Source organism: Camelus ferus, chromosome 20 (genome assembly GCF_009834535.1).
Source record: "Camelus ferus isolate YT-003-E chromosome 20, BCGSAC_Cfer_1.0, whole genome shotgun sequence".
NCBI lineage: Eukaryota > Metazoa > Chordata > Mammalia > Artiodactyla > Camelidae > Camelus > Camelus ferus.
Window position 1 is genome coordinate 22039547 of NC_045715.1, and position 27025 is coordinate 22066571.

A 27025-nucleotide genomic window follows, 5' to 3' on the forward strand; every position below is an offset into this window, starting at 1 on the left:
AGCAGCTAGAGGTTAGAGGTTACTGTGTGCCCCTATTTTCTGGACACCCACCAGAAGGGATGTAGGCCCAGGAAGTAGAGAGCAAAGGTGACCCTGGAGCAGAGACGAGGCTACTTGAAGGTCCCAGGAGGAAGGAGAAAGGAAATGGGAGAAGAGTGTTATATCATATTAAATATTTATTGTTTTCTGCAGACTGACCTTGGAGAGGACTGGTTAGTGTTCAAGTTGCTGAGATCTCAGGTCAAAAAGCTACAGACATGAAACCACTTTGAGCATGCTTAGCATGCACAAGGTCCTGGGTTCAATCCCCAGTACCTCCATTAAAAAAAAAAAAAAAAGAAACGAAACCACATTGAATGAAAAAACAAACAAACAAAAAAACCCCAACCATTATGAGGCAGTCTCCCCTTACCAAACCAATTCCAAGAGTTGAGGTGTCACACCTCACGACATGGTGATAAGAGCTGAATGAACAAGAGATTGTGGCAATGAAAGTTTGACTGGAAGAAGAAAAGAGCCTTGGGTGTGGGACAGTCGGGGGAAGGAAGGGAATGACAAAATGGGAAAAATAATAAAGGTCATTTTGGAAGCTCAAGGGGAAGTGGTTCTGGGAAACCTGAAGACACAGAGTCAGAAAGCCAAGGGGATCCAGCTTATCCTGATGAGGCAGGATCCTGGCAATGAAGGCAGGCTCAGGCATGTCAAGGACCCGGGAGGCAAGTGGAAAATTGGAAGGGGGACCCCAGGTAACGAAGGGCATGGGAAGGGGTACAGAAGGCCATCGAGAGGGCTGGTGACTCCCAGGTCCGGCACATTAGAAGTTGGGCTTGTGCTTCTTGAGCTCCACCATGAGGTGGTGGATGTTGATGAGCTCAGCCCGGGCAGGGAGGGCTCGGAGCTGGGGCTGAGACAGCACCCGGTGGAAACGATGATAGAGCTGTATCAGCTGGGTCAGCGCTCCCTGGTCAGAGAAAGTCACAGAGGGATGAGACTGTGGGGTGGTGCTAAGGGTGATGATCAGGAATCAGGTTAGGGCTCATCCAGAACTCTGGGCACAGCTGGTAGTTGAAGATCAAGGGTCACTTGTATGATTCTGAGCCCAGAGAAAAGGGGGAAAAATGAGTGATGGGGTGGGGTGGGAGTGGGGACGGGGAGGTGCAGATCACCTGGATGATACTGGTTCCATTTCTGAAGTTGGTGAAACTCCGCATTACATCCTGACTTAGAGACTCCACCGATGATTTCCAGGAACTACCAAAGCCACGGATCAGCTGAGTAACCCGGGCTGACAACAGGAAGAAAGAGATTATGGCTAAGTGATATTTGATCCCTCCAAGTCCTCCCCAAGGCACAGGCGTCCTCATCAGGCATCCCCTCTTTTCTAGTGTTCTCCCCACCTACTCTTTCCTGCTCTACACCCTCCCATGTAATCTGCATCCTCAAATTTTTCTTTTCTGCTCAGCTTTCCACTGACCCCACCACTACCACACCACCCTCCTACCTTCTTCCCCTCGAAGTCGTTCAGCTTGTCCACGCTCAATCAAAGCCTCAGCTTCCTTCACAAATGCCACCAAACCCCCAAAAGGGGGAGACAGCAACTCTTCAATGAACTCCTGTAGAAACACACACACATACAGAGTTGAGTATTCTGGTGTCAGCGGACTTTCCCAATTCTGTCATCATGAACAACTAGGTCCTTACAACATTCCCATCATGGAACAGCTAAATGCTGGAAAGGTCATATACTTTAAGACACTGTTAGTCTCACAAGAGGTTGGGGAAATCTCCAAAGATTACCCTCCTCATAAAAAATTTTTTTAATTTCATTAAAAAAAAAAATGGGCTGGGAGCAGAGGGCTGGAACCAGAGAAGGAGACAACTGGCACACACAGGGCTATCAGAAGGTAGATGGCCATGCAATCCTGCTATCGGGAAGCTGAGTCTGATGCCAGCCTCGAGCTGGGATGCTAAGACTTGAGTCTCTCATGAGAACCTCAAAGAGGTGCCAGTGCGGACCTAGGTGGATGGCATCTTCCAGGTATTATCAAAGGCCGCTGGTTTAAGCACATCTTCATGGGATCAGAGAGTCTAGAGAATTGCACTTCAGAAGGCAGAGCTGACATTCTCTCTGGTCACCTAACTGTGCGGGCGAGGACAACAGCTTCCTTTCTCATCTAATTACATGTTTATTTACTAAAAAGAGAGAACAGAATGAGAAAGTTTAACCTACAACTAATCAGAGCACAGAATCGAAGAAAGAATGAAGGAAAAGCAATATTTAAAAAGATGCTGGCTGTGAATTTCCCCAAATTAATGAAAAAACTAAATTCAAAGACCAGGAAACCAACAAGGTATCAACTTAAAGAAATAAAGAGAAACACACATCTAGACATATTGTGGTAAAACTTCAGAATACCAAAGAAAACGAGGAGAACTTAAAGAGCAGTCAGAGAGAAGAGACTGCTTCAAAGGAACAAAAATTAGAACAACAGTAGACTTCTTCACTGCAACAATTTAAGCCAACAGTGGAAAATCTTCTAAATGTTGAGAGAAAATAACTCCTTAGAATTTGACAGTAAGCCAGCAAAACTATTCTTTCCTAACAAAGGTGAAATACATTTATATAAAAACAAAAACAAGGTTTACTACCAACAAACTTTCATAAAGGAATTTCTAAAAGAGCTATTTTAGGAAGAAGGAAAATGATCCCCAAAAGATAATCTGAGTTCTAAAAAGGAATGGTGGGCAAATAAACAGGGAAACATGCAGGGAAGGCCAAATGGAAGGTATCACTAGAAGATAGCAACAATTAAAAGGAAGACAGAAATAAAATACTGGTCAATAATTAGCATGGAAGACAGAAGGGGGAGGGGTGATTGGAGCATTAAAACATTTTAAATGCTTTAAAATCTACATATTGTTTGAGATAGGGGTTAAATATTAAATTTAGATGTTAAGCTAAATATGCAAGGTAAAATTTAAAGGCCATTTTCTAAAAGAATGGAATACAAAATCTAAATTAGGAGGAAAAAAATAAATAGTAAGAAAAACAAAGGCGAGAAGCACAAAAGACACGAGACAAAAAAGAAAACTAAAGATGGTAGGAAAAAGTCCCAATGTAACATTAATCATAATAAACATAAATGAATTTAAAAAATAAACCAAAGGGCAGAGATAATCCAATTAGATTTTTTTTTAAATTCCAGCTATATGCCATTTTTAAAAGACTTAAAAAGTGAAAACATAGAAAGGCTGAAAGGAAAAAAAAAAGAAATAAACAGGCAAATATTACCAAAATAAAACTGGCAGAGCTGTTAATATCAGATATAATAGGTTTCAAGACAAAATTATTAGGGCTAAGATGTGTCATATAGTGACAAATTCTTCAAGTCACTAGCAAGATCTAATAATTCTAAACTTTTAAGAATTTAGATAAAATAAGCTGAAACCATATAAAGCAAAATCTGATAAAACTGCTGTGAATAATGATAAATTTATGAATATCAAAACATCTCTCTCAACTATTGATAGTAAACAAAAAATTAGTAAATATTTTAGATAATGTGATCAACACAATTAAAGAGTCTGACTTCCACACCTGAAAATTTAAAAAAAACCCATGTTCTCAAACACACATGGAACATTTACAAAAGTTGATCATGTACTAGGCCACAAGCAAATCTAAACAAATTTCAAAAATTTTTCAAATTTCAAATGTTCAGTACCAAAAAACCACATTCTCCATTCACAATGCAATTAAGTTAGACATTAATAACAAAAAAGAGAAGTAAGAAAACTGCTTTTGGAAATTTTAAAACACTCAAAATCTCACAGATTGAAGAAGATACAATTAAAATAAAAAAATTCTTAGAACTGAATGATAATAAAAATGCTACATACTCAAACTTATAGAATTCAATAAAAGCAGTATTTAGAGGGAATTTCATAGTTTTGAAACTTCCTGAATGCTTCTGCTGGCAAGTTCTAGGAAATCTTCAAGGAAGAGATCGTTTCAATCTTAAAATCTTTCAGAAGGAAAACTTCCTTTTCACCTCCTTCTATAAATCCAGTATGACTTTGGTACCCAAACCACATGAGGACAGTAGAAGAAAAGAAAATCACAGGCCAATCTCACCTATGTACAGAGAAGCAAAATCCTAAACAAATTAGACCAAATCCAGAATGGTTTAACACTGTAAAATCTATAAATGTTATATACCACATAATAGATTTTTAAATGAACTATGATTACCTCACCAATTACAGAAAAAGCATACATTCTTGATTAAAAATTCAATACTCACTTATATTTTTAAAAATATTAATTTTAAAAAGAAAATTGTAATTTTAAAAAATAATAACTCTTGGCATCCCAAGGAGTGAAAGGAATTTTCTTCACCTGATAAAAGAGATCTATAAAAAACCTACAACAACATTACTCTTAATGAGGAAATGATGAAAGAATTCCTTTTAAAACTAGGAAGAGAAAAGGGTTCTTACTATCACCACTTCTATGCAACTATTCAGCTTTGTACTGGAGGTACTGGTCAGTGCAGTAATAATAAATTAAAGACATAAGGGTCAGAAAGGAAGAACTGCAATTGTCACAACTTGTAAATGATGAATGCCTACACAGAAACACACAGAAACGTTATTAGAAATAACTTAGGAAGGTGGCTGGCTACATAATCAATATACAAAAATCAACAGCACTTCTGTACACCAGTTCAAACAAGTAAATTTTTTTTAATATTTAAGGAACAACAATTTATTTAAAGGACAGATTCTAAAAGAATAGAGTAGAAAGTCCAAACAATTAGAAAAAAATGTAGTCATTATTCCCAGCAATTCCTAGTATTATTCCTAGTAATTATTCCTCAATAAAGGTAGATTTATTCCAAGTAGAATAACCACAATAATAACTCCTAGCACATGAAGGATTAAAAGGAATTTTCCTAACCTGATAAAGGGCATCTACCAAAAAACCCTATAGCCACATTACTGTTAATGGGAAAATGATTAAAGTATTTCTTTTAAACTCAGCAACAGGATAAGGGTTCTCACTGTTACCCTTTATTCAACTATTCAACTCTGTCACAGAGGTCCTGGCCAGAACAGAAAGGGATTAAAGACATAAGAAATCAAAGGCAAAGGATAAGGAAGGATTTACTTATTCCTAGTAGGACTAAATCTACATAGTACATCTAGCCAGGAACAACTCTAACAAAAGATTTGCAATGTCTCTGCACTGAAAAGTATAAAAGGTTCTCAAAAGACATTACAGAATAACTTAAAAAATGGAGAGAAATAAAATAAAATAAAATAAAATAAATAAAATAAAATAAATAAAATAAAATAAAATAAAATAACAAGGGGGAGGGTATATAGCTCAAGTGGTAGAGCACATGCTTAGCACGCATGACGTCCTGGGTTCGATCCCCAGTATCTCCTCTAAAAACAAATAAATAAGCAAACCTAACTACCTGCCCCCGCAAAAATAAAATTTTTAAAAAATGGAGAGCGAGCCCATGTTCATGGACAGGAAGTTTCAATATCATAAAGTGTCAATTCTTTCAAATTAACCAATGCAATTCCAACCAAAATCCTTAATGGGCTTTTTTTAAATGTGAAAACTTACAAGCTGATCATAAAATTCACATGAAAAATCAAGAGGCCAATAATACTCAAGATAATGATGAAAAAGAAGGCAGGAGAATTTGCCCTAGAAGCATAATTAAAACTGTACTGCAGGGTAGACAAACTGATCAACAGAACAGAATAGAGGCAAGACATACACATTTGTGGAGTTTTACTATGTGACAGAGAAGGACTGCTGACCAAGTAGGGTAAGAAAGGGGCTTCCTATAAATTGTTCAGGGCCAATCATTATCCAAATAGAAAAAACTGAGTTAGATTCCAATCACACATCATACACAAAAATAAATTCTAGGTATATTTAGGTAAATTTCAAAAGTACTTAAAAGTAAAAAGCAAAATTTTACAATATTAAGACTACAAACATACTCCAAAACATAGTATAATGTTTTTCTGACTCAGGTAATCAGAGATTTCTTAAGACAATAAAAATAGAGATTAATAAATTCAGTCATATTACACTTAGAAATTTCTGTTCACCTAAAGATAACATAAAAAAAGCAAAAAGATAAAACACATACGGAAATGTATCTGCAATCTATATAATCAACAAAAAGGTTATGTAGATAAATATAAAATATATTAAGAACTCTTATAAATCAAAAAAAAAAAAACGTAAACAACCCAATTTTTAAAAGGTCAAATACTATAACAGATGTTTTACAGAAAAGAAAAATGTGTACGGCTACTTAACATTTGAAATGATGCTCAATTATATTAGTAATCAGGAAAGTGCAAATTAAGATCCCAATGAGATACCTATCAGAATGACAAAGATAGTCTGATATGTCATGTGGTGGAGAAAATACGACTCAATGAGAATTCTTATATATTGCAGATAAGGAATAAATTGGTTCAACCACTTAGGAAAACAATTTGACATTGTCTCATAAAGGAGAATACTGGCATATCCCATATGCAGCAAGCCTACTCCTACTTCCAAGAGAGCTTTGTTAAAATTTACCTACCATCTATGTGTGCTAAAAGACAGAATTCTTCATAAAATAATGCTCATGGTAGCAAGAAACTGGAAATAATACAAATGACCACTTACAGGAGAACATGTTATATTCACATTACGTGACAGTATACAGTAGTGAAAAAGAATAAGCTACAACCATACGCAACGACATAACACTAGAAAAATTATGCATGAAATAATCCTGTGATTCTGTTTTTATGACACTCAAAAACCAAACTAATTGTTGTTTCAGCATACCTATACCTGTATTTTTAAAAGCAAGGGCATAAGAAACACAAGATTTAGGCCCATAGGTGCCCTCTGTGAGAAAGGCAGGGAGATGGGGTGAAGAGGAATTCATACTTCGATGTTGGTTGTTGCCAAAGTATGTGGTGGGTTCATGGATATCTACATCACTAAGAAAATTACAAAGGAAAATAAAAATAGCCCAATAATGACAGCATGTTGTGACCCAAGTTTTAGTAATGCCAATTCTGTTTATCTGAGTCCACTAACTGCCACTCCCTACACACAAACACACACACACACAAACTAAAAACACACACAGGACTGTCCCTTTCCTTGTCCCCACACCTCTACCTGTGTCCGAGCATTGAGCAGCTGCTGGAAACTTTCAACCTCTTTGCTGTCATCTGCTGCCCGTTCCTAAGGGAGGACAAAGGGAAATCTCAAGTTTGGGGAGAAGCTGCCCTTCACATTAGAACATCCCCTTCCTTCCACATTTATTGTGGGAGCCAGACACTGTGCCAGACTCCAAGAATAAGACACTGAATGAGGTCAACATAATCCTCGTTCTCGCGGAGTTCACAGAGCAGTGGGGGGACCCTGAATTGTCTGGGTAGGGAGACAGGGAGAATGGGTCTGTTACCATCAGCACACCCAGCATCATGTCATAGTTGTTGATCAGAAACACAAGCTGCTCCTTCCTCGAGGAGAACTCAGCTGCCACTCGGAGGACAAAATTCTCCACTTCCACCTGAAAAAGCCGAAAGGGGGAGGTGACTCAGGGGGCAAGGGCGTGTGGCCCATCCCCGCAATCCAGCCCACCTGGGAAACCTCTCCCGCCCTCCTCTCACCTGGAGCTGGCCCAGCAGCTGCATCGTCCGTTCGTTGGGAATGGTCTGGTTGATGCTGACAAGAGCAGAGGAGAACTCTGCATATCGGCGTGTGATCTGGGAGAAAGAAGATGGGAAGAAAAATCACACCAACCCCCGGCCCAACCAACACAACCCCCCAAATCCGTTGAAGCTGGCCAAATAACCTCTGTGGGACTCCGGCCTCCAACCCCTTCTACCAACAGTGCCCAACCCCCCTGAGTCTGACCACACTCTTCGACTGCCCCTCACACAGTGTGGGGCCCTGGAAATTTCCAGCCAGGCCCATGACTCCACTGTGAAGCTGGGCAACCCCCACAGTGAAGCTCAGAGCCCTGCCTTTCAATAATCCTTCTGTTACCCTTGCCCTCCCTCACATAGTGAGGCCGAGTATCCAGCCCCCCAAGGCGCTGAGGGTCAGTGCTTCGGACGCTCTGGACATTCATCTCCAGGATCAGTTCAAACCGTGGCCACAGCAAGGCAAGCACCTGTTCCCAGTACCTGTGGGCTTAATCAGAATCAGAGATCAGCCGGCAAGGAATATGGGGGGATGGTGGGCAGGGCTAGGGGTCAGGTGTGCATATGGGAACCCTGATCAAAGGTTAACGGCTGGTGGAGGTAGGAGTGGGTGTGAACAGTAAGTCTGAAAGCAGCAGGGTCAATGGTGTCCGGTCAGGAGGAGCCCAAGGGTCAGGGCAGGCTTGTATGAGACCAAGAGTTCAAGGCCAGTGGGGCGTCAAGGACCAGAATTCAGTGACCTGTCTAGAGCGGGAACATCCCTCTTGGCTGCAATGTTGCGGAATCGGAGGACAATGTGGATACAGAGAAAAACAGCAATGGCGTCGTAACAGTCAGCCAGATAGGACTCCAGGTGTTTCTGTGATTTAGGAACAGGCAGAGGATGGGAAGAGAGCATTTGTTACTTTGTCCTTCCCAGTGGCCACAGACAAATGCACTCCTTTAGGGATGCAGTCCTGAGGTGGGTGGAGATCTGAGAGGGAAATGCTCCCTCCTTCCCTGTCCACTGCCTTGCTCACCAGATCTATGATCACAAGCCCATCATAGCAGAATTCAGGGCTGAGCACCAAGGGGCCCCTGAGTTTTCAGGTGCTATAGCCTAGGTGTGGATCAGCAGGAGGGATAACCTCAGAGACCCCAAGCTTTGATGGACAGTCACACAGTATGAGGCATATGCATTTTGGAACGAGGGGATCCTGGTTTCAGTACCACCAGAGCTATGACCTCATTGCGGTGCTGACGAGGACTGGGGACAGAGAAGCCTAAGAGCACGGGGCCTAGGGAGCTTACCAGGGTCATGTTGAGTGTACGGCCCATGACAGAATGGAAGAGGTCGTGTGCAGCTGGGCCGGACACAACAAAGAATTCACAAATGAAAAGATATTCGCGGCAGGAGTTGTCCAGGAGGGCGTAGTGCTGGCTGCGGAAGAGGGCCTCAAAAGGATACTAGGAAGAGAGACAGAAGGGATGGACCCCAATACTGACTCCCCTGGATGTGGCTGGAAAATCAGCAAACCTGGGTAATGAGAGCTCAAGAGACCCTCCGCATCCAAGCCACACCCAGGCTGCAAAAGAGCATCCTCAATGGATACAGAAGACATCGGGGGAGAACGGACAAAAGAGCTCACCCACATCTGCAGCTGCTGCTCCTGCATCCACCTCACACCTGCCTCATGACACGTCATTCCCCTTGCCAGCCTCCCTCCTCTGCGCACCCTAAGTCAAGGGTCCCAACCCTCTTCTCATCACAGGACACTGGGGTGACTGGAGAAGGGGATTCACACAGGGGCCTGCAGGGCTCGACCCTGAGGTCTGGCCTCAGAGTCCCTCTCCTGACTGAAGCTTGTTCCTCCCCCTACCCGCTGTTCTCCCCGCTGGGCGGTATGGGGCACGAGGATGGGTGCCTCCAGTTCAGTGGGGGAGATGACAGAGCCACGGGTCCCCAGGGTGAAGATGGTGTTCCTGCTGCGGAGGGATGGTTTTGAGAAGAATCGTGAAGGCTCCAAGTCAAGGAAAACAATAAGATTACAACCGTAATGGAAGATCAAAGACTCAGGACCTCCAGGGACCCCTGGCAGCCAAACACAGCCTAGGTGCCCCTCTTTCCCAGTACCAGGACCCCATTTTACCTACATCTGTAGAACCCTCTACACCCCCTGACATCACATGCAAACTGATGTGTCAAAATCATCTGTGCATTTTTCTGGAGAGGGTGGCCACAGCCTTTAATCATTCTCAGAGGTTTTGTTCTCACAGAAAAAGGTAAGCAGCAAAGCCTTGGAGGCTGGAGGCTGGAGCCAGGAGCCCCCTCACTCCCCAGGCCTGGCATGAGGGCTCCTCAGCTCCAGGATATCTTTCTTTGCTGTATCTTCCACGCCCATTAGATCATCCTTCTCAGCGACTTCCTCATACTAGTGAAAAGAGAACTGGTAACCATGGCTTCAAAAAGCTCGACAAAAAAAAATTTCTCTTTATATTGTCCCCCGTTGCCCAGTGGCTGCCCCTCTGCCCAGCCCAGGTGCCCCGGAATACTTCTCCCTCTGTGGCCTCACCTGCACCTTCATGAGCCGCCCCAGGTAAGAGCGGTAGTAAGACAGGTAGATCTTGCTCAGCGTCTCCACGTATTCGTCCCTGATCTCCTTCGCTGTTGCTCGTTCATTGCCCAGCAGGAACTGATAGAAGAACCTGCAGGGGTCGGGACCAGTCAGTCTCCCTGCCTGCCCAAGACACCAGACAGCACGCTGGGTTGCTCAAAAGCTCAGAGGCCATCCCAAGCCCTTCCTTCTGGTGGTGACCTGTACTTCAGCAGGGCCGTCTGGGGGATCTGATAGTTGGTCATGGGTTTTCTGAAGGAATAAATCTTCTGAAGGATGAACTCCCGGATCTTCGTCACTGCCTAGGCACGGGGGACCAAACACAGGGCATGAAGCTGCAAACTTCTCAGTCTGGGCAGCATTAGGGAAGTAACAAATCTTGAATATAGGGGGAAGAGTAGAGAATATCTCTTCAATATTTCTTAAGGTGGGGAGGGTATAGCTCGGTGGCAGAGCACATGCTTAGCATGCATGAGGTTCTAGGTTCAATCCCCAGTATCTCCATTAAAGAAAAACAATGACTTTCAGGGAAACCCAGAGATGTGAGAATGAGCTCTGCCAGGGAAATCCAAGGGTGTACATCTCAGGGAGGCTGGTTCTCGTGGTCTCAGGGGTATCCACCCCCACCCCCGACCTTGACCCGGAGCCGGTCAAGAACGCCTCTGACGTCTGCACAGGCCGCTGTCCCTCTAGCCTCCTGCTCTCGGACTGCAGCTGCCTTGGCATCCAGTTCCTGCAGCTGCTCCAGGAACCTGGGCTCTGTCACTGGAGCCTCCAGAATTGCCCTGGGTAGCAGGGAGGGATGGGATGGGTTAGGAGAGAGACCCAGATATCCCTAGACTCTAAAACATACCCCTTACATCCAGCCCATCTCTTCTCCATTCTTACACTGTATCATGTAGTTGGAACATACAGAAAAAGTTTTCTGTTCCTGGACAAATACACATCCCTACTGCCCACGTAAGCCTTGGACCCCCTCACTACATGCCTGACCCTGGATGATCCCTCATCTTTGATGCCTAAAGCACAGGTCAAGGTTATAAAGGTTGTCAATCCACTGATCAGTTTTTGGAAGTCACTTGATGACTGAGAGCCAGGAGGCCCCCGGGGTAAGCAGAGTAGGTCACTCCAGCCCATCTACTTACTATAGACATTATGACCCTTCAGATTGGTGACTCACGTGACAAGAGCAGAGGGCACCACTAGGCCATCGACAAGCTCCCCCAGTTTCCCCCGGACAGCCTGGCGGTTTCGAAGCCGAATATTCATGGCGCCTGACTGTTCCTGCAGTGTCCGGATCTCAGAGCTGATGGAGCTGAGGTCACTCTGAAAAGCTCCCAACATCTGCTCCATGCGCTGGGGGGAAGGCAGAAGTGTTGCTGAATTGCCATTGGGGTGGTAGGGGATGAGTGGGTCACACAAGTTTCTTGGTAGTCTCCAGTATCTATCAGTCCATGAGGGCAGCAGGTCATAAGGGAAGATGTACCCCAAAGGTCACTAGCAAATAACATCAGTCATGACAGCAAGAACAAAAAAGCCGCTTAGGTCACCCTGAAAGTGGCTCTAACTGTCCCCACCTAAGGCTAATGACCTAAAGAATGGTACTAGCGACCATGATCTGGTTCAGGGTTATTGGGGTCACATGTCATGGTTACTAACCTCAAGGACAGCATCGCAGGCTGTGATCTGGTTGTGCAGAGAAGCTATGTTCTCACTCTCTTGGATATCTGACCCACAAAAGTCAAGGAGTGTCATCATGAAAACAGAGATCCTCAGATTTGCAGGCCCTTTCCAATTTCTCCCCGAGCTGACAGAAACCTCAGAAAGAAGATAGCAGCCCCAGCATGACGTCAGCACCACACCCCATAAAATCTCCATCTTAATAACACCACCCTTTTCCTCTGCTAGAGGATACAATCCCGAATGGATTTCTGCTCAATCTGTTGTAGCTCCAGTTCAACCTGCTTTGAATAGTGCCGGAGATCCACGCCCTGGGAGAACATAAACATTACAGGTCAGGAGAGAGTCAGCGAAGGAACACTAGGACAGAATCAACAAAGGACTAGAAAGTAAGACAGGGTGATATTTTAAGAGCAAGAGACTGTTTTCTTTTCTTTGAGGAGAGGGTAGGTGGAGGGGCAGATTAGTATAGTGGAAAGCCTCACCGTTTTAAGAGCTTCCTTTACTAACTCATCCTCCAGATTTGCCTGAATGTGAACTGGAAACAGAAGTTTATCATAAGGGTTCAGCTAGCTCCACAGCTCCCTCTCCCAACATTAAACATCTGCACACCAACCCCTGCTTTATCACTTCTGGCCCCTATGCCTCTCAGATTATAAGTATTGCATCCACCCAGTGCCATCACTTACCATCCACTTCATCCAGGATGAATTCATCAGAGGTGATGTCCAACTCCCCAAGTTGCAATGGCTCCTGAAGACCCGGACCACCCCCCTGGAGAGGGGCAGGTTACAGGAAAGAGAGGGGGAGAACAAAATATAATGGGATAAACCCCAATGCTTTAAGTGGGGGAGAGGGACTTTTACTAGGGTCATAGGTAGGTACTGAGTCAAAAAAATCCCATAAGTCTCATAGGGTACCCAGTCTACTAGTTGGGGCTGATGTGTAGGGAATATGACAAGGAGACAAGCAACCCACCAAGGGGCGAAGTGACCAAATGAGGAAAATTAGGAGATGCAGAGAACAGAGCAGAAATTGCAGTTGAATTTAGGATCCCCAGACTCCTGCTACCTTAAGTGTTCTATCACAATTCCTCTGGGGAGCCCTAGCCTTTCCAGAAATGTCAGCTAACAGTGTTTACCTGCATGTCAGGTGCCAACTTACATATACTAAGTCATTTACTCCTAACCGACACCCTATATAGTAGGTCTCATTTTCTTCACTTCATAGGTGTGGAAAGTATTGGCACAAAAAAGCTAGTTAATGTGCCCAAAGACACACAAAGTTTAAGTGGCAGAGCTGGAATTAGAACCCCGGTAGTTTGACTCCAGAAGCCATGTTCTTAACCTTTACACTACATTGCTTCTCTTCTGCCCAAACATCCGGAGGTTAACTGAAATTGTGTCCCCAGAACCTGAGTCTCGGCCATTCTGGTCCCCGCTCGGGCTCCAGTCCGATCCCAGGGAGGGGTATGAAGAGCCAGACCAGGTAGCATCAACGGTAGAAGCCGAGCTCCTAACCTTGTGCCTACACCCAACCCAGGCCCTTCTGATGTGAGGAGGCCTGAAAAGCCTCTGGAGGAAAAATATCCCTGCGCTCTCACCAGCGGGCCCTCTTCCTCCTCCATATCTGAGGCCCCGGCCCGCAGCACCAGCTCCCGGGCGGCTGCGGCCATAGTCGCAGCAGCGGCCATTCCGCGCAGCCTCACTTCCGGCAGCTGTCAGGCGACTCCGTTCCGCGGATTGGAACTCCAAGTCCTGGAATGTCTTGCAAAGCGCGAAATCGTTCCCAGATATTTGAGTTAAATTGTTTGACTTCAGCCTTCCCCTTTCAGGTGTAACCGCTTCACCCAAGTGTAAATGGGAATTGGAAGTCTTAAGCACGATCTCAACCCGGAACCTTCGTTGCTCTCACACCCAAGAACTTTATGAACTTTAAAGGGAGACCGCACCGGAAGTTGTGGAGCCCAAAGCGGACTCAGAAGTCTCGTGCAGTTTCCGGAAGCTCCTCGCAGAGACCGCTCCGCCTCTTCCGCCTGGTAGCTATAAAAGGCTGTTACGTCACTTCTGTTCTCTTTTCCACTGGAGGCCTACGCGCTGTCGCTGGGGCCGCCGCCATGGTAAGATTGGAATCTGTGCGGGTATCCGGCGACATCGGAACCGGGGCAGGGAAGGTCTACTGTCAGGGGGCCGAGAACGTCCTATTCTAGGGGCACGCAACTTTCTGTGTGGAGAGTTGGATCGCGCCCCTGGAAAAGGACGACTAAGACATGCAGTTCTGGGGAGTGGTGTCAGAGGAAGAGTTACTCCCCGGGCGCTGGAAAGCGGCGAAAGGCTTGGGCATGTGTGGGGACCTTCGGCCTCCGCCACTCAATGTACTTTTGGGAGCAACTTGCTCCCTCCCAAAGGTTGCGTTTTTCCCAAGCCTGAACACTTCATGTTCCTGCGGTTTGCAGGATTGAGGAGTTCGCTGTGTGGTGAAAACGTGAAGGAGGTCGTTGCTCCCTGTGTGACCATCTTAACGCTCTTGTTTGAGGTTACGGGTTGACGGTAGTTGACGGTGTCTGATTTCTCTCCCAATCTCTGTCAGTCTCTAGTAATTCCTGAGAAGTTCCAGCACATTTTGCGAGTACTCAACACCAACATCGATGGGCGGCGGAAAATTGCTTTTGCCATCACTGCAATTAAGGTAAAGTAGGGTAAGGACTACAGAATATAAATGAAACTTTGGGTCGAAGTGTTAAAAGCCAGAGAGTAGTCTCGGAGCAAGCCAAGATGTTACACCCAGGGGATGGAGAATGGGTTCCGTTGTCTACCTGAATTCACTAATATTTTCCATCAACCATCAGTCAGCTTGTGAGGTTCATTCTAGATTAGGTTTCTGCCCCTTTCCCCCAGTGCATCATAAAAGTAACCCTTCCTGCAAAATTGGTATGTGTGGGAAATAGGGTAACTGTACATTTTGAGGGGTGAGTAGAGAATGCCAAGAGATTCCAAGTATGAAGAAACCTGTAGTTGGGGAGCGGGGGTGGGGTGGTGTCACTGTATCATGACAGGACATATACTCACATGCCAGAGGTGTAAGTCATTGCCCTTTTACAGTTGAAACAGGAGCCAGTACTTGGATAGTTTTTGTGAATTAAATCAGTGCAAGCTTAGGTAGCCCCCTTAACCAAGCTAATGACCACCTGGCTTTCCAGGTAGAGGCATTATCTTTTATTTAATATTTTCTTAACTCATTTTATTGTGCTTCACAGATAATGTGTTTTTGTGTGTGTGGCAACCCTATCTTGAGCAAGTCTGTTGGCGTTTTTCAGCAGCATTTGCTCACTTGGTGTGTCTCACATTTTGGTCATTCTCTCAGTATTTCAAACATTTTCACTGTTACGGTGATTGTGAGCAGTGATCTTTGGTGTTCCTATTGCAAAAGGATTAAAACTTGCTGAAGGCTCAGGTGATGGTGAGCACTTCGTAGTAATAAAGTGTCTTTTAATTAAGGTATATATTCTTTTTAGACAATGCTGTTGTTCAGTAAATAGTTTACATGCACTGAGAAACCAAAAAATTGGTATAGTTTGTTTTATTGCTTATCGCTGGGAAAGGTTATTGTAGAGATAGTTGGGTACTAGGGTTTTTGATAATTGTATGGAGAGTCAGCAAAGGCTGGCTCTTCTGGTGAAAGAACTGAAGCTTGGGGGTGGTCTTTTCTTAAGGATCTGGAATAGGGAGTGATGTGGTACTTGGAAATTGGAAGAAAGATGTAGCCGGGGGGAAGGGAAAATAGTATGAGGGGTTCCTCAAAAAATGTAGTTAAAGGAGTGGTGTAAAGCAAGGTTAATGGCCAGGGAAAGGTGGGGTATTGAAGTTGACACAAGCAGAAAAGGATATTTATTGAGAAGTAATCTACATCTGCAAGATTATTCTATGCTGTGATCCTTTGATTTGCTTCCATTTGTAGACTTTTTTTTTTTTTATAACTATTCCTTCAGGCTGGCTATTCTGCCCTTCCTCTAAATGAGGATGATAACTGCCATTTGTGGATTATTTGGAAACACGGGAGGGGTTGGAGTTCACAATGACCGGGAGGTACCCATTGGCCTTCTTTATAAGGAGCTCTTGTCCTGCCAAAATGCCAGTGCCCCCACGAGTAAGTGCTTTAAATGCATTCGGAAAGTAATGCTAACTTGATATCAACTCTTCTACATGGGCCAGGCCCTTGGATTACAAAGATGAGAAAGTGATGGTTTCCTGTAGTATACTCTTCTGGATGGAGAGAATAAGCATGGTCTGCTTGGGGACAGTAAAGGGGATTTGGAGGACTAAGAGCGTTGGCAAGCCAGTACTTAAGTAGGGCTTTCAAAAATCTTGGCTTGATAGTAACTTTTTAAAACTTGTTTATGGAAAGTTGTTTCATCTATACCCTTCCCTATCCACCTGTATTTTGAAGTAAATCTTCAGATGTAATATTTCTTCTGTAAATACTTAAATTTGAGAGAGACTTAGCCCCTAATCTCTTATGGATCAGTCTCCTGGTAATTTGACTTCTGGGTCACTTTCTTAGAGAAGAAATAACATCTATTTTAGTTTCCTGGGGCTCTTGTAACAGACTTGATGGCTTAAAACAACAGAAACTTAATCCCTCGGTCCTGCATGCCAGACATCTAAAACTGAGGTGTTAGCAGGACCATTCTCCCTCTGAAGGCTCTAGGAATCCTACCTTGCCTCTCCTATCATCTCAGTTGACAACAGTCCTTGGTTTGTTTATCTTATAGATGCATCACTCTTGTCCTGCCTCTTATCACATGGCCTTCTCTCATCTCTGTCCAATCCTTTTGTAAGAATCCTTTTGTAAGGCCCACCCTAATCCAGTATGATCTCATTTTAACTAACTATATTTGCAAAGATCCTGTTTCCAAATAAAGTCACATGTTGAGGTTCCAGGTGGATGTAAATTTGGTGGAACGCTATTCAACCCAGCACCCCATCCTTCAAGTGGCAAGGAGTACCAATGTAGGTGATATGATGCCACTGGTTTAAGCATTGGTTTATTTTGATCAAAGGGATGCAGTGACCTGCCCAAAAGATCATGCATGGCCTGTGGCCCTTTGACTTAGACACTGAGCAACTGACAGTCCTAACCTTTGATCAACCCTATTAATTCAGAACACCCTAGTCTTACAGCTTTGGTGCTACATCAACTTTGAAAGGCATCAGCTTCATCCACGATGCAGAAATCAGGAGGTGCCACTCTTGGTGTTGCTGCATTGTCTAACAGCATTTATTGACAGCTGCATATGCTGGATGGTATATATGTAGTGTTTTCAAGGGATGTCTGCCCTAAGTTGTCTGTTCTTGGTCCAGCCCTGCTCCTGAACAAAATTCTTTTTCGTTTAATTTTTAGCTTTGTATCAGGGAAAGTTTAAGGCACTAGGTTATTTTAGGCCCTACCTTTGTGTGTTTTTGAATAGTGGGTCTAGAGAGGAAACAAAAAATAAGACTCCTCCAATTCCAAAACCTCTCCTCAGGGTGTGGGGCGAAGATATGCCCACGTGGTGTTGAGGAAAGCAGACATCGACCTCACCAAGAGGGCAGGAGAGCTCACTGAGGATGAGGTAAGGACAAGGAAGGGGGGCTGCGAGTTGGGCCCACCTTGGAGGGGGGAACCATCTGGACCTGACCCTTGTCCTGCCTGCCAGGTGGAACGTGTGATCACCATTATGCAGAATCCACGCCAGTACAAGATCCCAGACTGGTTCTTAAACAGGCAGAAGGACGTAAAGGATGGGAAGTACAGCCAGGTGTGTACTGAGATGGAGATTAGAGAAAAGTAAGGCAAGGTGTCCATTTAGAATTGGTCATAGGCCAGAGGATGAAACAAGCATTCCTCACTGTCTCTGAAACCAGGTCCTGGCCAACGGTCTGGACAACAAGCTCCGTGAAGACCTGGAGCGGCTGAAGAAGATTCGCGCCCACAGGGGGCTGCGCCACTTTTGGGGGTGAGTGGGGGTGGGCCTCATCTCTTCCTGCCCCTGGACTCCCAGAGAATTCTCATGCTCCCTTTGCTCCTACATCTTTGTTTTGTGTGGTGAATGACCTGTGACCCTTCTGTTTTCTCACCTGCAGACTTCGTGTCCGAGGCCAGCACACCAAGACCACAGGCCGCCGAGGCCGCACTGTGGGTGTGTCCAAGAAGAAATAAATTTGTGGGCGTTGTCTGTTAATAAATAGTTTATACACTTATGGCTTCCTTCTTTGTGGTCCTTGCCATTTTTCTGGGACACTGATAGGGAACGTGCTGTAATGCTGGGCCCTGTTGGTCCTTTTTCCCTCTCTTAGCTGATTGCCCCCTCAGGTACCCAATGTCCTTGGTCTTGATTAAAGCTTACTATTGCTAGTCCCCACCCTACCGGAAGCAACCCTTTATCTAGTGTATCGCTCAAAGGTGGGAGGGAGGAATAAGCAACTCTCAGCCTTGAGGGGGAGCCCTGACCAGTATGAAGACGAGGTTCCTTGGTTTTGGCGTGTGCAATGTTGTGCCTTGTGTAGTAGCTGAGCCAAGCCAATTGCTGCTTGGATGAGAATTTGCAGATATTTACCACCCCAGGTTTTACAAGGTAGGGGCCCGGAGTCGGAAAGTTGGGGGGTATGCTGATTTCGATGACCCAAAAGAACTGGGCCCCGGGACGTCAGGGAGGTGGGATGCGCGGTCGCGGGGGAGGCCGCTGCCGGTCCGGCTGCACAGCGTTTGCCGGCCAAGACACGGGTCCAATTTCATTCCTGCCTGGTCCGGGCAACGATCACGCTTCCACCCCACCCACTCCCGCCTGTAGTCCGTGCGTCGCGCGGTTGCGAAGCTTCCGGCGGGGTTGCGCAGCGCCAAGCCCTCCCGGCGAAAGGGGCGGGACTTGGGCGGGGGAGGCGGCTGGTGAAGCGGAGCGGCCAGCCATGGAGCCGGGCTCTGGAGCCGCGCCGACAAGGTAACCTCTCCAAAGCTGCCCCCAGGGTTCCCGCCGCGCCGCCTCCCGCGTCAGCACCTTCCGGCGCTGATACTACCCTCTCGATTCGCCCGCCCCATCCCAGGCGTGGCCCGCTAAGGACCCAAGTTTCCGAGAGCTGGGCTCCCTGGCCATTAACTGCCCTCCATCTCTCCCTCCAGATCCCTTCTGACCGTGCCACACCATGCCCCTCAGTCTCTTCCGGCGCCTTCTCCTCGTCGCCCTGCTGTTGGTGATTGTCTGGACCCTATTTGGGCCCTCAGGCATCGGGGAAGAGCTGCTGAGCCTCTCGCTAGCCTCCCTGGTCCCTGCCCCTGCCTCGCCTGGGCCGCCCCTGGCCCTGCCCCGCCTCTTGATCCCCAACGAGAAGCTGTGTAGTGGTCCCGTTGCCCCTCCCTTCCTGCTAATCCTAGTGTGCACGGCCCCAGAGAACCTGAACCAGAGAAATGCCATTAGGGCCTCATGGGGCGGCCTACGCGAGGCCCAAGGGCTCAGGGTGCAGACTCTCTTTCTACTGGGGAAGCCAAGCTGGCGCCATCCCACCGGGGACTCCCACGGGAACGACCTGGCACGCGAGTCAGCGGCCCAGGGGGACATCATGCAGGCGGCCTTCCAGGATTCCTACCGCAACCTCACCCTCAAGACCCTCAGTGGGCTCAACTGGGCGGACAAACACTGCCCCATGGCCTGCTACATCCTCAAAACTGACGATGACGTGTATGTCAACGTCCCGGAACTGGTATCAGAGCTGGTCCGGCGAGGGGGCCATTGGGAGCAACAGAAGAGGGGCATGGAGCCCCAGAAAAAGGCTAAGGTTGGAGATGAAAAGTGGGAAGGAGGCCCCACCTTGGGGAGCCAGCCAGTGCCTCTTTTGTATTTGGGCCGTGTGCACTGGCGGGTGCACCCCTCTCGGACACCAGGGGGCAAGCACCAGATATCAGAGGAGCAGTGGCCTCCCACCTGGGGCCCCTTTCCCCCCTATGCCTCAGGCACAGGTTATGTGCTGTCAGCTTCTGCCGTGCAGCTCATCCTGAAGGTGGCCAGCCGGGCACCCCCTCTGCCTCTGGAGGATGTCTTTGTGGGAGTAAGTGCCCGACGAGGAGGCCTCACCCCAACCCACTCTGTCAAGCTGGCTGGTGCGACCCACTACCCTCTGGACCGGTGCTGCTATGGGAAATTCCTGCTGACATCCCACGGGTTGGATCCCATGGAGATGCAGAAAGCCTGGAAGCTGGTGGATGGCTCTAAGGGTGAAAGAACTGAACCCCACTGCTCCTGGCTCCAGGGAGCACTAGGCATCCTGCGGTGTCGGGTAATAGCCTGGCTTTACAGCTGAGAGTGCTTGGGGGCTCACAAGAGGGACGAGGAGTGGAGGGTCCAGCTAGCACCCCCACGACCTCTCTCCCAGGCCCAAGGCAGGGGCCCTAGCTGGCTGCCCGTGATCAGCTTCCCCACACCAGACACTCAGTCTGTCACTGAAGACTGAGGGATACAGGAGAAACCTAGAAGCCTGACCTGCCAGCCCCAAAGATGGTCATCAGGAAGAGCAGCACATGCTGGGTTGTTCTCTCCAGCCATGGCAGAAGGGGCATAAGCCCCTCAATAAACCTGTCTCTCTTCCTCTTCGAGTACAGTGTGGTCCTCACCAGAAGCCCCAGAACACAAACCTGGGCAGCCTGAAGGCTACCGGATCCTGCTGGATGGGAAGAACATATCCAGGGTTGTGGGAGAGGGAGGACAGCCTTTCCAAGGAGGAAGGCCCTATAGGGCAAGGCTAAGGCCACAGCAACCCCAAGAGACAGGGAAGGGTAGGGACAAGACACCATGACCCCTGGTATCCGAGAGCAGCCCTGTGCTAGACCTGGGAGAGGACAGGTCCACAGGATGATCCCAACACATTATCCAAACACTCACCTTCCTCTTTAATACCAACCCACCCCAGAGCCAGCTGTCCACCCCTAGATCGGGAAGGGGCACACTACTCCCTCCTCATTCCAGGGAACAGGAGCATTCCCCACAGGGGGTCCTGGGGAGAGAATGTTGTTCTCAGGTCACCCCGGAGCCTGGCTCAGCGCACAAATCTGTCCAGGGCAGATGGCCGGGCCCCCGTGGGCTTGGCTGCCTTCTCTTGCTTCTGCGGCTGCTCCTCAAGGCTCTGCCGGACTCTGTCCTGGGATGGGGAGAGAGGGATGCAGTGAGAAGTGGCGGGCTGGCTAAGCCAAAGGCACAAGCAAGAGGGCAGAGCCCGTGGGCACCTGGCCCACCCCCAAGTGCTCAGTTACCCTGTGTTCTTCATCCATGACCTTCCTCTTCCTCTTCACCAGACTTGCTGTCGAACTGCGGCCCTTCCGCTTTGGCTTTGGCTGGAATGGAGCCTTGGCCTCGGGATCATAGCCCTATGGGAAGGGGTAAGAGGGAAACCTGGAACAGCCTCAGAGGCAGGGGTGGTGGCACCTGCCTGCAGTGCTGCACTTCTGGGGACACAGTGGGGATAGGAGGTGGGGGTCAGGCGCCTGCTCCATACCAGCCTCTCGATCCGTTCCTTCTTTTTCTGCTCCAAAGAGATGACATCAACTTCTGCCAGGGCTCGTGGATCCAGACAAATGAGCTCTGCAGGTACCTGGATGTGTCACAGAGGGACAGGAAAGGGTAAGGAGCCACAAGAGGGTGACACCAAAGGATAGAAACCAAGGAGGCTGCTGAATCCCACTCTTCCCAAGATCCCAGGCCCCAAACTACACGCAGGCACCTCACCTTCTCCAGCAGCGCCTTCACCTCCCACTCCTGGCGCTGCTTCTGGCTCCTGTATGGGTTATTCTCCAGGCCATCAAAGTTGGGCTCAGCAGCCCCTGGAAGGAGGAAGGAGCATGGGGCCATAAACAGGGGCCCAGCCTGACCAATCCCCTTGATCCTGGCTGATCCAAGACCCATCCCAACTTCCCTCCAGTTCATTCACTATGAGCCCCATCCCTGCCTACTCACCAGGAATCAGCATGCTGGTGATGCCCCCACTGTGCCCCACCCCTAGCACATCTTCAAAGGGGCAGAACTGAAGGCTGTGCACGTGGCCTGAGAGCCGGTGAGTGAGGTAGGGCTGCTCCAGGAGGGGGGGGCTGGCCTTGCACTGCCCTGCCCACACGTTGACCACGTCACCCATTCCTGCAGCCAGCAGTCCCCGCTGGGAGAAGGCCAGGTGCCCTGCTCCCTGGGGCAGAGTCCTAGCACTCAGAGGCTGGAACGTCCCTCGCAAGTCAAAGATCTTTAGCTGGTGGTCCACACCAGAGGTGGCCATGTGCCTGGGGGGAAGAGGGGGTTAATCTGTAGTATGAGCTTAACGGGCAGGCCTGTGACCAAGTCCAGGCATGAAGTCCAGCTGGGGAGAAAAAGACCAATAATGATAGTAATCACTACCATCACACCACCCTCCACAGGCCTCCTCTCAGTTAAGCGTCACTTGACCGTATTGTTTATTTCCCTTTTACAGTGAGGAAACAAACTCAGAAAAGGGAAATCAGGGTGAGCAGTAGAGCTAGAATTCAAGTTAGACTGGGTTCTTCAGTGTCTGTGCTCTCACCTACTCAAGACGCGTGAATTGAAGGGAAAAGGCATACGACAATCTATCTAAGTGATGTTCCACTGTGCAGACAGCCCAGTGGCTCAGCAGAGGGAAGGACGGATTGAGGAGGTCAGGGAGGGCTTTGTGGGAAAACTGGGATTTGAGCCTTTCTAGGCAATTCTCAAGAAAGCACAAGAGAGATATACAGCAGGTATTGGAAGCAGGGATTTGTTTTCAGGATGGTGGGAAATAGGGACAGGAGGACCAGGAGTGTACAAATTGTAAGGGCTCTTGAAAGTCAGAGAGGGACCCAGAGTCCCCGACATTGGTCTCCAGCAATGACAAGTCACAAGGTAAAGTCATGCAGACCGGAGAAAGCCTCCTTAGGAAGCAAGGCAGTAAGTAATGCACTAGAGGGCCCCACCCCGCCCCCTTTCCCTGGAAGGAGGAGGGGCAAGGTTGGTGACCAAACCCTCTCAAGGAATCGTGACCCACGTAAGTCGTTTACTTTCAGAGACTGGAGTTTCTGTCGATGTTCAAGTTGCTCCTCAGAGAGGGAGGCTGAAGGGGGACCAGCCAGGCCAGGGGCTGTGTGTTTGCCAGACGCCAAGGACTCTCTTTAGCTGTGGCTGTGAACCCAGGAGGAGGGAACTAAAGGGTTCCTCTGAGCAGAGAGTTGGCCTTTGATGGGGCTGAATAGAGGCCCAGTTGGGAGAAACAGTAGGCCCGATCCAAACACGCGTACAAGTCAGACAGAACAGCTGTGGAAATGCACATACTCGCCCAGGAAGAGTGGAAATTCAAAGCAGACCTCCCAGCCCTACCCTTCTCATCACCAGCCAGACCTCAAGAGAACGACCATCCGATCATCTTTAATGATGATGGTCACAGAGCATGGCGCCACCCACTCACTAGGCACCACGGTAAGCTCTGGATGCCATGCCTGGCTTTAATGTTAACTACAGCTTGGTGCTAAGCCCAGGGCTTGGCGAACTATGGCCCATGAGTCAAATAAGTCCAGCCCACACCTGTTTCTGTACAGCCCATAAGCTGAGAATGGTTTTTACATTTTTAAGTGGTTGGGGAAAAAAAGCAAGAGAAAACATTTTTAAGGCACGTGAACATTATTTGAAGTTCAAATTTCAGTGTTCACAGATGAAGTTTTATTGGCACACAGCCACTCTCATTTGGTTACTTATTCCGAGGCTGCTTTTGCGCTACAAGAGCACAGGAGAACGGTCAAGACGGTATCTCTTCACACTGCTGCCCAGGGCACTATCATCTCAGTGACACGCCCACCACCTGTTAGCATTTTGAGCACCACCGAGCTCATTGTCTATCTATGTGGAAAAATGTTTACAAAGATGAAAAAAAAAAACACCTCTCCACAGATCGGCATTGATAGATACACATCTGCAATCAAGTTTGATGATTCAGAACACTAATTCTGAACCTCAATTAAGCAAATGTTATTCTCCAAAACAGAAATCCAGTTCTTCCCACTAGTTGACCTGTGTTACAGATACATTGTGGTTCAATTGTTTTTATACATAATTGCTTAAAAATTTGCAATACTTTTTCTCTCTTGTTACGTAAGTACCTATGTGAAACACTCGGTTATGCCTCTTTATCAAAAAAGCCTAAAATGCTTACTATCAGGCTCTTTACAGGAAAAATTTTCTGACCCTCGAGCTGGATACTCATACCCGCGCTCGCAGGGGAAGCAGCGTGTGTGCACGTACACTGACGTTACGTAACGGGCCACTGACATGGCTGGTCAGTGGTAACACCAGGATTTAAACCAGGCAGTTTGGCTGCAGAGTGTGTGCTCCTAAAGGCACATTACCTTCTAGTCCCTTTTGCCCAGCTGTGACACACCCCCCTCAACAGCACCTCATACCCAAACAAGTGACTTACGTGCCTGTAGAATCTACTGCCACAGCCCGGACCCCACCCCGGTGACAGAGAATCTTCGCCAGTGGCTCCTTCATGGCTGGGCTCCATAAAGACACAGTCCCTGGACATCAGAGAAGAGCTGAGGTTACTAACAGGGCACTGAGGTGATTAAACCTGGGAAAGATGGGGACTCAAAGCCAAGAGGTAACAAGAGAGGGAGGTAAAGGGGCAACTTTAAGCGACTCATGAAATACATGTTTAGAAGAGAAAAGCAGGATGGGTGGTCAGAATTGACCTCAGCCAAGGACCCACCGTTGCTGTGTCCAAGATGGATGACAGCATTGTAAGGGTTCTGAGTCATGACGTCGAGTCGTCCTGCCCGAGCATTCAGAGCGGCCACAATCTTTCCCACGGACACGTCCAAGTATGTGAGAAACCCTGTCTCTGACTATGAGAGAGAGAGAGAGAAAGAGACAGACTGCCTTCTGGTTTCCCTCTACTGGGGTCCCAGGGGAGGATCAGTCTTCTCAGGGTCTGCCACCCAGTCCCTGTGCTCCACAGCCACTCACAGCTGTGGCCAAGAGGAAGTGGAAAGGCAGGAACTCAAGGCGTGTGACTCGGTCACAGCGGCGGATGCAGTGGAGCTCAATGCCTTGGTTGTCGTAAATGTGAAGCCAGCGGTTCTGAGCAACAGCAAGCAGTGCTTCTGAATGCAGAAACCTGGGAGGAGAGAGGAGTGATTCAACATGAAAGGGAGTCACAGGCTATCATTCAATCAGGGATGGGCTATCTCACCCCACTGACCACCAACAGAGGCCACTGACCGGATGTCCCGCACTGCCTCCATGACGTTGATCTCACACATGAGCTTCTTTGTCACCCAGTCAAGGGCAGCCACGTGACCCCGGCGCCCTCCAAAAGCCAGGTGTCTGTTGGAGGTAGGGACAGGCAGGGTGTCAATGCAGGGGAGCAATGACCCCTGACTCAGAGGTCTGCCCCACGCCAGCTCCTCTTCTCCAGGTGAGAGATACTGCTCCACACACTCACCTTCGCATGGAAGCAGATCACAGGACCCTCCCCACATCAACATCCAAACATACACTGGTATGGCTGAGATGGGCAGGGCTGAAGTGGTTAAGGAGACATGACCACATCCTAGTTCAAGTCATTGGAATTCAACCTTACCTCCCAGTTCGAGAGTAATTCAGCCTGTAGGGTCCAAACTGCCTCAAGTTCAAGTCAAAGTGCTGAAAAGGGAATAGTTTAAAAAAAAAAAAAAAAGGCTCCCTTCAGTAATTTTCTCTTCCACTCCCCACCTCCATCTTGCTCTGCACCACCCATCAACCAATGAGCCCTTTTCCATCCTCAGGCTCACTTTGGCCGCACTTGCGATGTCCACGGCCTCCACGATGTCAGCCTGCCGTATCCTTGCCGTGTCCTCCCCATCCTCCCCTTCCAGAAACCTGCAAGCGAGCGTTACAGCTGCATTAAAGCTTCCTAACATGAAATGGGTGTACAAAAACAAAATGGAGAACTAAGAGCCCCATAAAGCAGGGGACGGAGAGACCCACATTAGGGTCCACTTACCCAGGTTCCTCAGCAAGCAGCAGCTCAGAACGAGCAGCTCTCACACTTACTTCCTCTTCCTCAGCTTCAGCTGCCTCCAGTCGGCTTCGGGTTTTGGATTTAGAACGTGGCAGCTATCACACGTTAGGGCAGGAGCGAAGAACCAAGGGATATGAGGAGGGTCACAAGAGAGCCACCGGGCCCCGCCCCCATCCAATTCACTCAGACATTCCCTGCTTGCAACAAGTCCTCACCTTTTTGGATTTGTCAACGCGACGGAACTTCTGAACTACCTCCCCAGGGACGGGGGCGGGGCCTGCAAATGGGTCCTGTGCCTAGGGCAGAGGAGGCAATTAGCAGACCAACTAGAGTTGACCCCAACCCTCGTACCCTCAAGGCGGAAGGCGAGTTGTCTCGCTACCCTGTCAAGTTCCAGGCTCACCCCAGACAAGCTCCGCTGAGGCCCCCGTTCTCGGGGTTTCTTCGGGACCTGAGGCTTTTTGGAGATCCGAGACTTCTTTCGAATGTGAATGTTCTTTGGCTTCTGGGGGCGGAGCTCTCGATTCCTCTTCAGTTTACGAGGGGGCCCTGGAAAGGCTCCGGCAGCAGTTGGAGGGGTCTCTTCCTCCCAGTATCGCCGCGGTTTCTACGGGCAGATCAGGAGCCCTGATGTTCCGCGGCCCCTTGCCCCGCCCCTCCAACCCCGCAGCTAAAAACTTCCCTTCCACCCCAAGGAGGCCTCTACCTTCTTCTTGGCCTGAAGTTTGTCCTTCTTAGGCGGGACATCCCTGCCCAGCTTGGGGGCTGTTTCCATCTAGCCCACCCGAAAGACGACGCACGTGCAAATTCTTCTCAGCTGTCCCACAATTGGCTTAAAAACTCCCGGAAGTCCTCCGGTTGCCATCCAATCGGTGCAGCCCTAGGTCTGAAGCCTTCTAGGCGCCATCTTGAGTGAGGGCGCTCTCTCCACTGAGGGGCGGGGCTGACCCG

General features: G+C 48.0%; 4 protein-coding genes across 6 annotated transcripts; 2 read left to right on the top strand and 2 right to left on the bottom strand.

The window, feature by feature from the left end:
- Positions 1–158: 158 nt before the first annotated feature.
- Positions 159–13969, bottom strand: VPS52 (VPS52 subunit of GARP complex). Of its 3 annotated transcripts, XM_006180511.3 has the most exons (20): positions 13627–13969; positions 12713–12797; positions 12509–12561; positions 12259–12334; positions 12003–12070; positions 11524–11699; positions 10978–11128; positions 10545–10645; positions 10302–10434; positions 10103–10160; positions 9609–9742; positions 9040–9195; positions 8490–8608; positions 8109–8232; positions 7714–7809; positions 7506–7613; positions 7217–7282; positions 1502–1613; positions 1167–1285; positions 159–961 (listed from the first exon to the last, which is right to left on the bottom strand). In XM_006180511.3, the coding sequence occupies exons 1-20, from the start codon at positions 13714–13716 to the stop codon at positions 815–817; spliced, it is 2172 nt and encodes a 723-aa protein (XP_006180573.1). In that variant the 5' UTR covers positions 13717–13969; the 3' UTR covers positions 159–814. The 3 variants fall into 3 exon arrangements, with proteins under 3 accessions (XP_006180573.1, XP_032318695.1, XP_032318696.1); XM_032462804.1 differs by lacking the exon at positions 12509–12561; XM_032462805.1 differs by lacking the exons at positions 12509–12561; positions 12713–12797; positions 13627–13969 and having other exon boundaries at positions 12003–12075; positions 12259–12327.
- RPS18 (ribosomal protein S18) lies at positions 13936–18262 on the top strand. The gene is made up of 6 exons (XM_006180510.2): positions 13936–14142; positions 14613–14711; positions 17548–17634; positions 17719–17820; positions 17927–18018; positions 18146–18262. Exons 1-6 carry the CDS (start codon positions 13951–13953, stop codon positions 18219–18221), a joined length of 648 nt encoding a protein of 215 aa, XP_006180572.2. The 5' UTR covers positions 13936–13950; the 3' UTR covers positions 18222–18262.
- Positions 18263–18872: 610 nt separating this feature from the next.
- B3GALT4 (beta-1,3-galactosyltransferase 4) lies at positions 18873–20645 on the top strand. Its single transcript, XM_032462810.1, has 2 exons — positions 18873–18999; positions 19179–20645. The coding sequence occupies exon 2, from the start codon at positions 19202–19204 to the stop codon at positions 20351–20353; it is 1152 nt and encodes a 383-aa protein (XP_032318701.1). The 5' UTR covers positions 18873–18999; positions 19179–19201; the 3' UTR covers positions 20354–20645.
- A 270-nt stretch (positions 20646–20915) lies between these two features.
- On the bottom strand, positions 20916–26940 carry WDR46 (WD repeat domain 46). Its single transcript, XM_006180508.3, has 15 exons — positions 26781–26940; positions 26478–26681; positions 26290–26370; positions 26057–26169; positions 25845–25932; positions 25655–25716; positions 25294–25398; positions 25039–25189; positions 24782–24917; positions 24491–24590; positions 22000–22313; positions 21772–21866; positions 21542–21637; positions 21300–21413; positions 20916–21187 (listed from the first exon to the last, which is right to left on the bottom strand). The coding sequence occupies exons 1-15, from the start codon at positions 26847–26849 to the stop codon at positions 21086–21088; spliced, it is 1830 nt and encodes a 609-aa protein (XP_006180570.1). The 5' UTR covers positions 26850–26940; the 3' UTR covers positions 20916–21085.
- Positions 26941–27025: the final 85 nt, after the last annotated feature.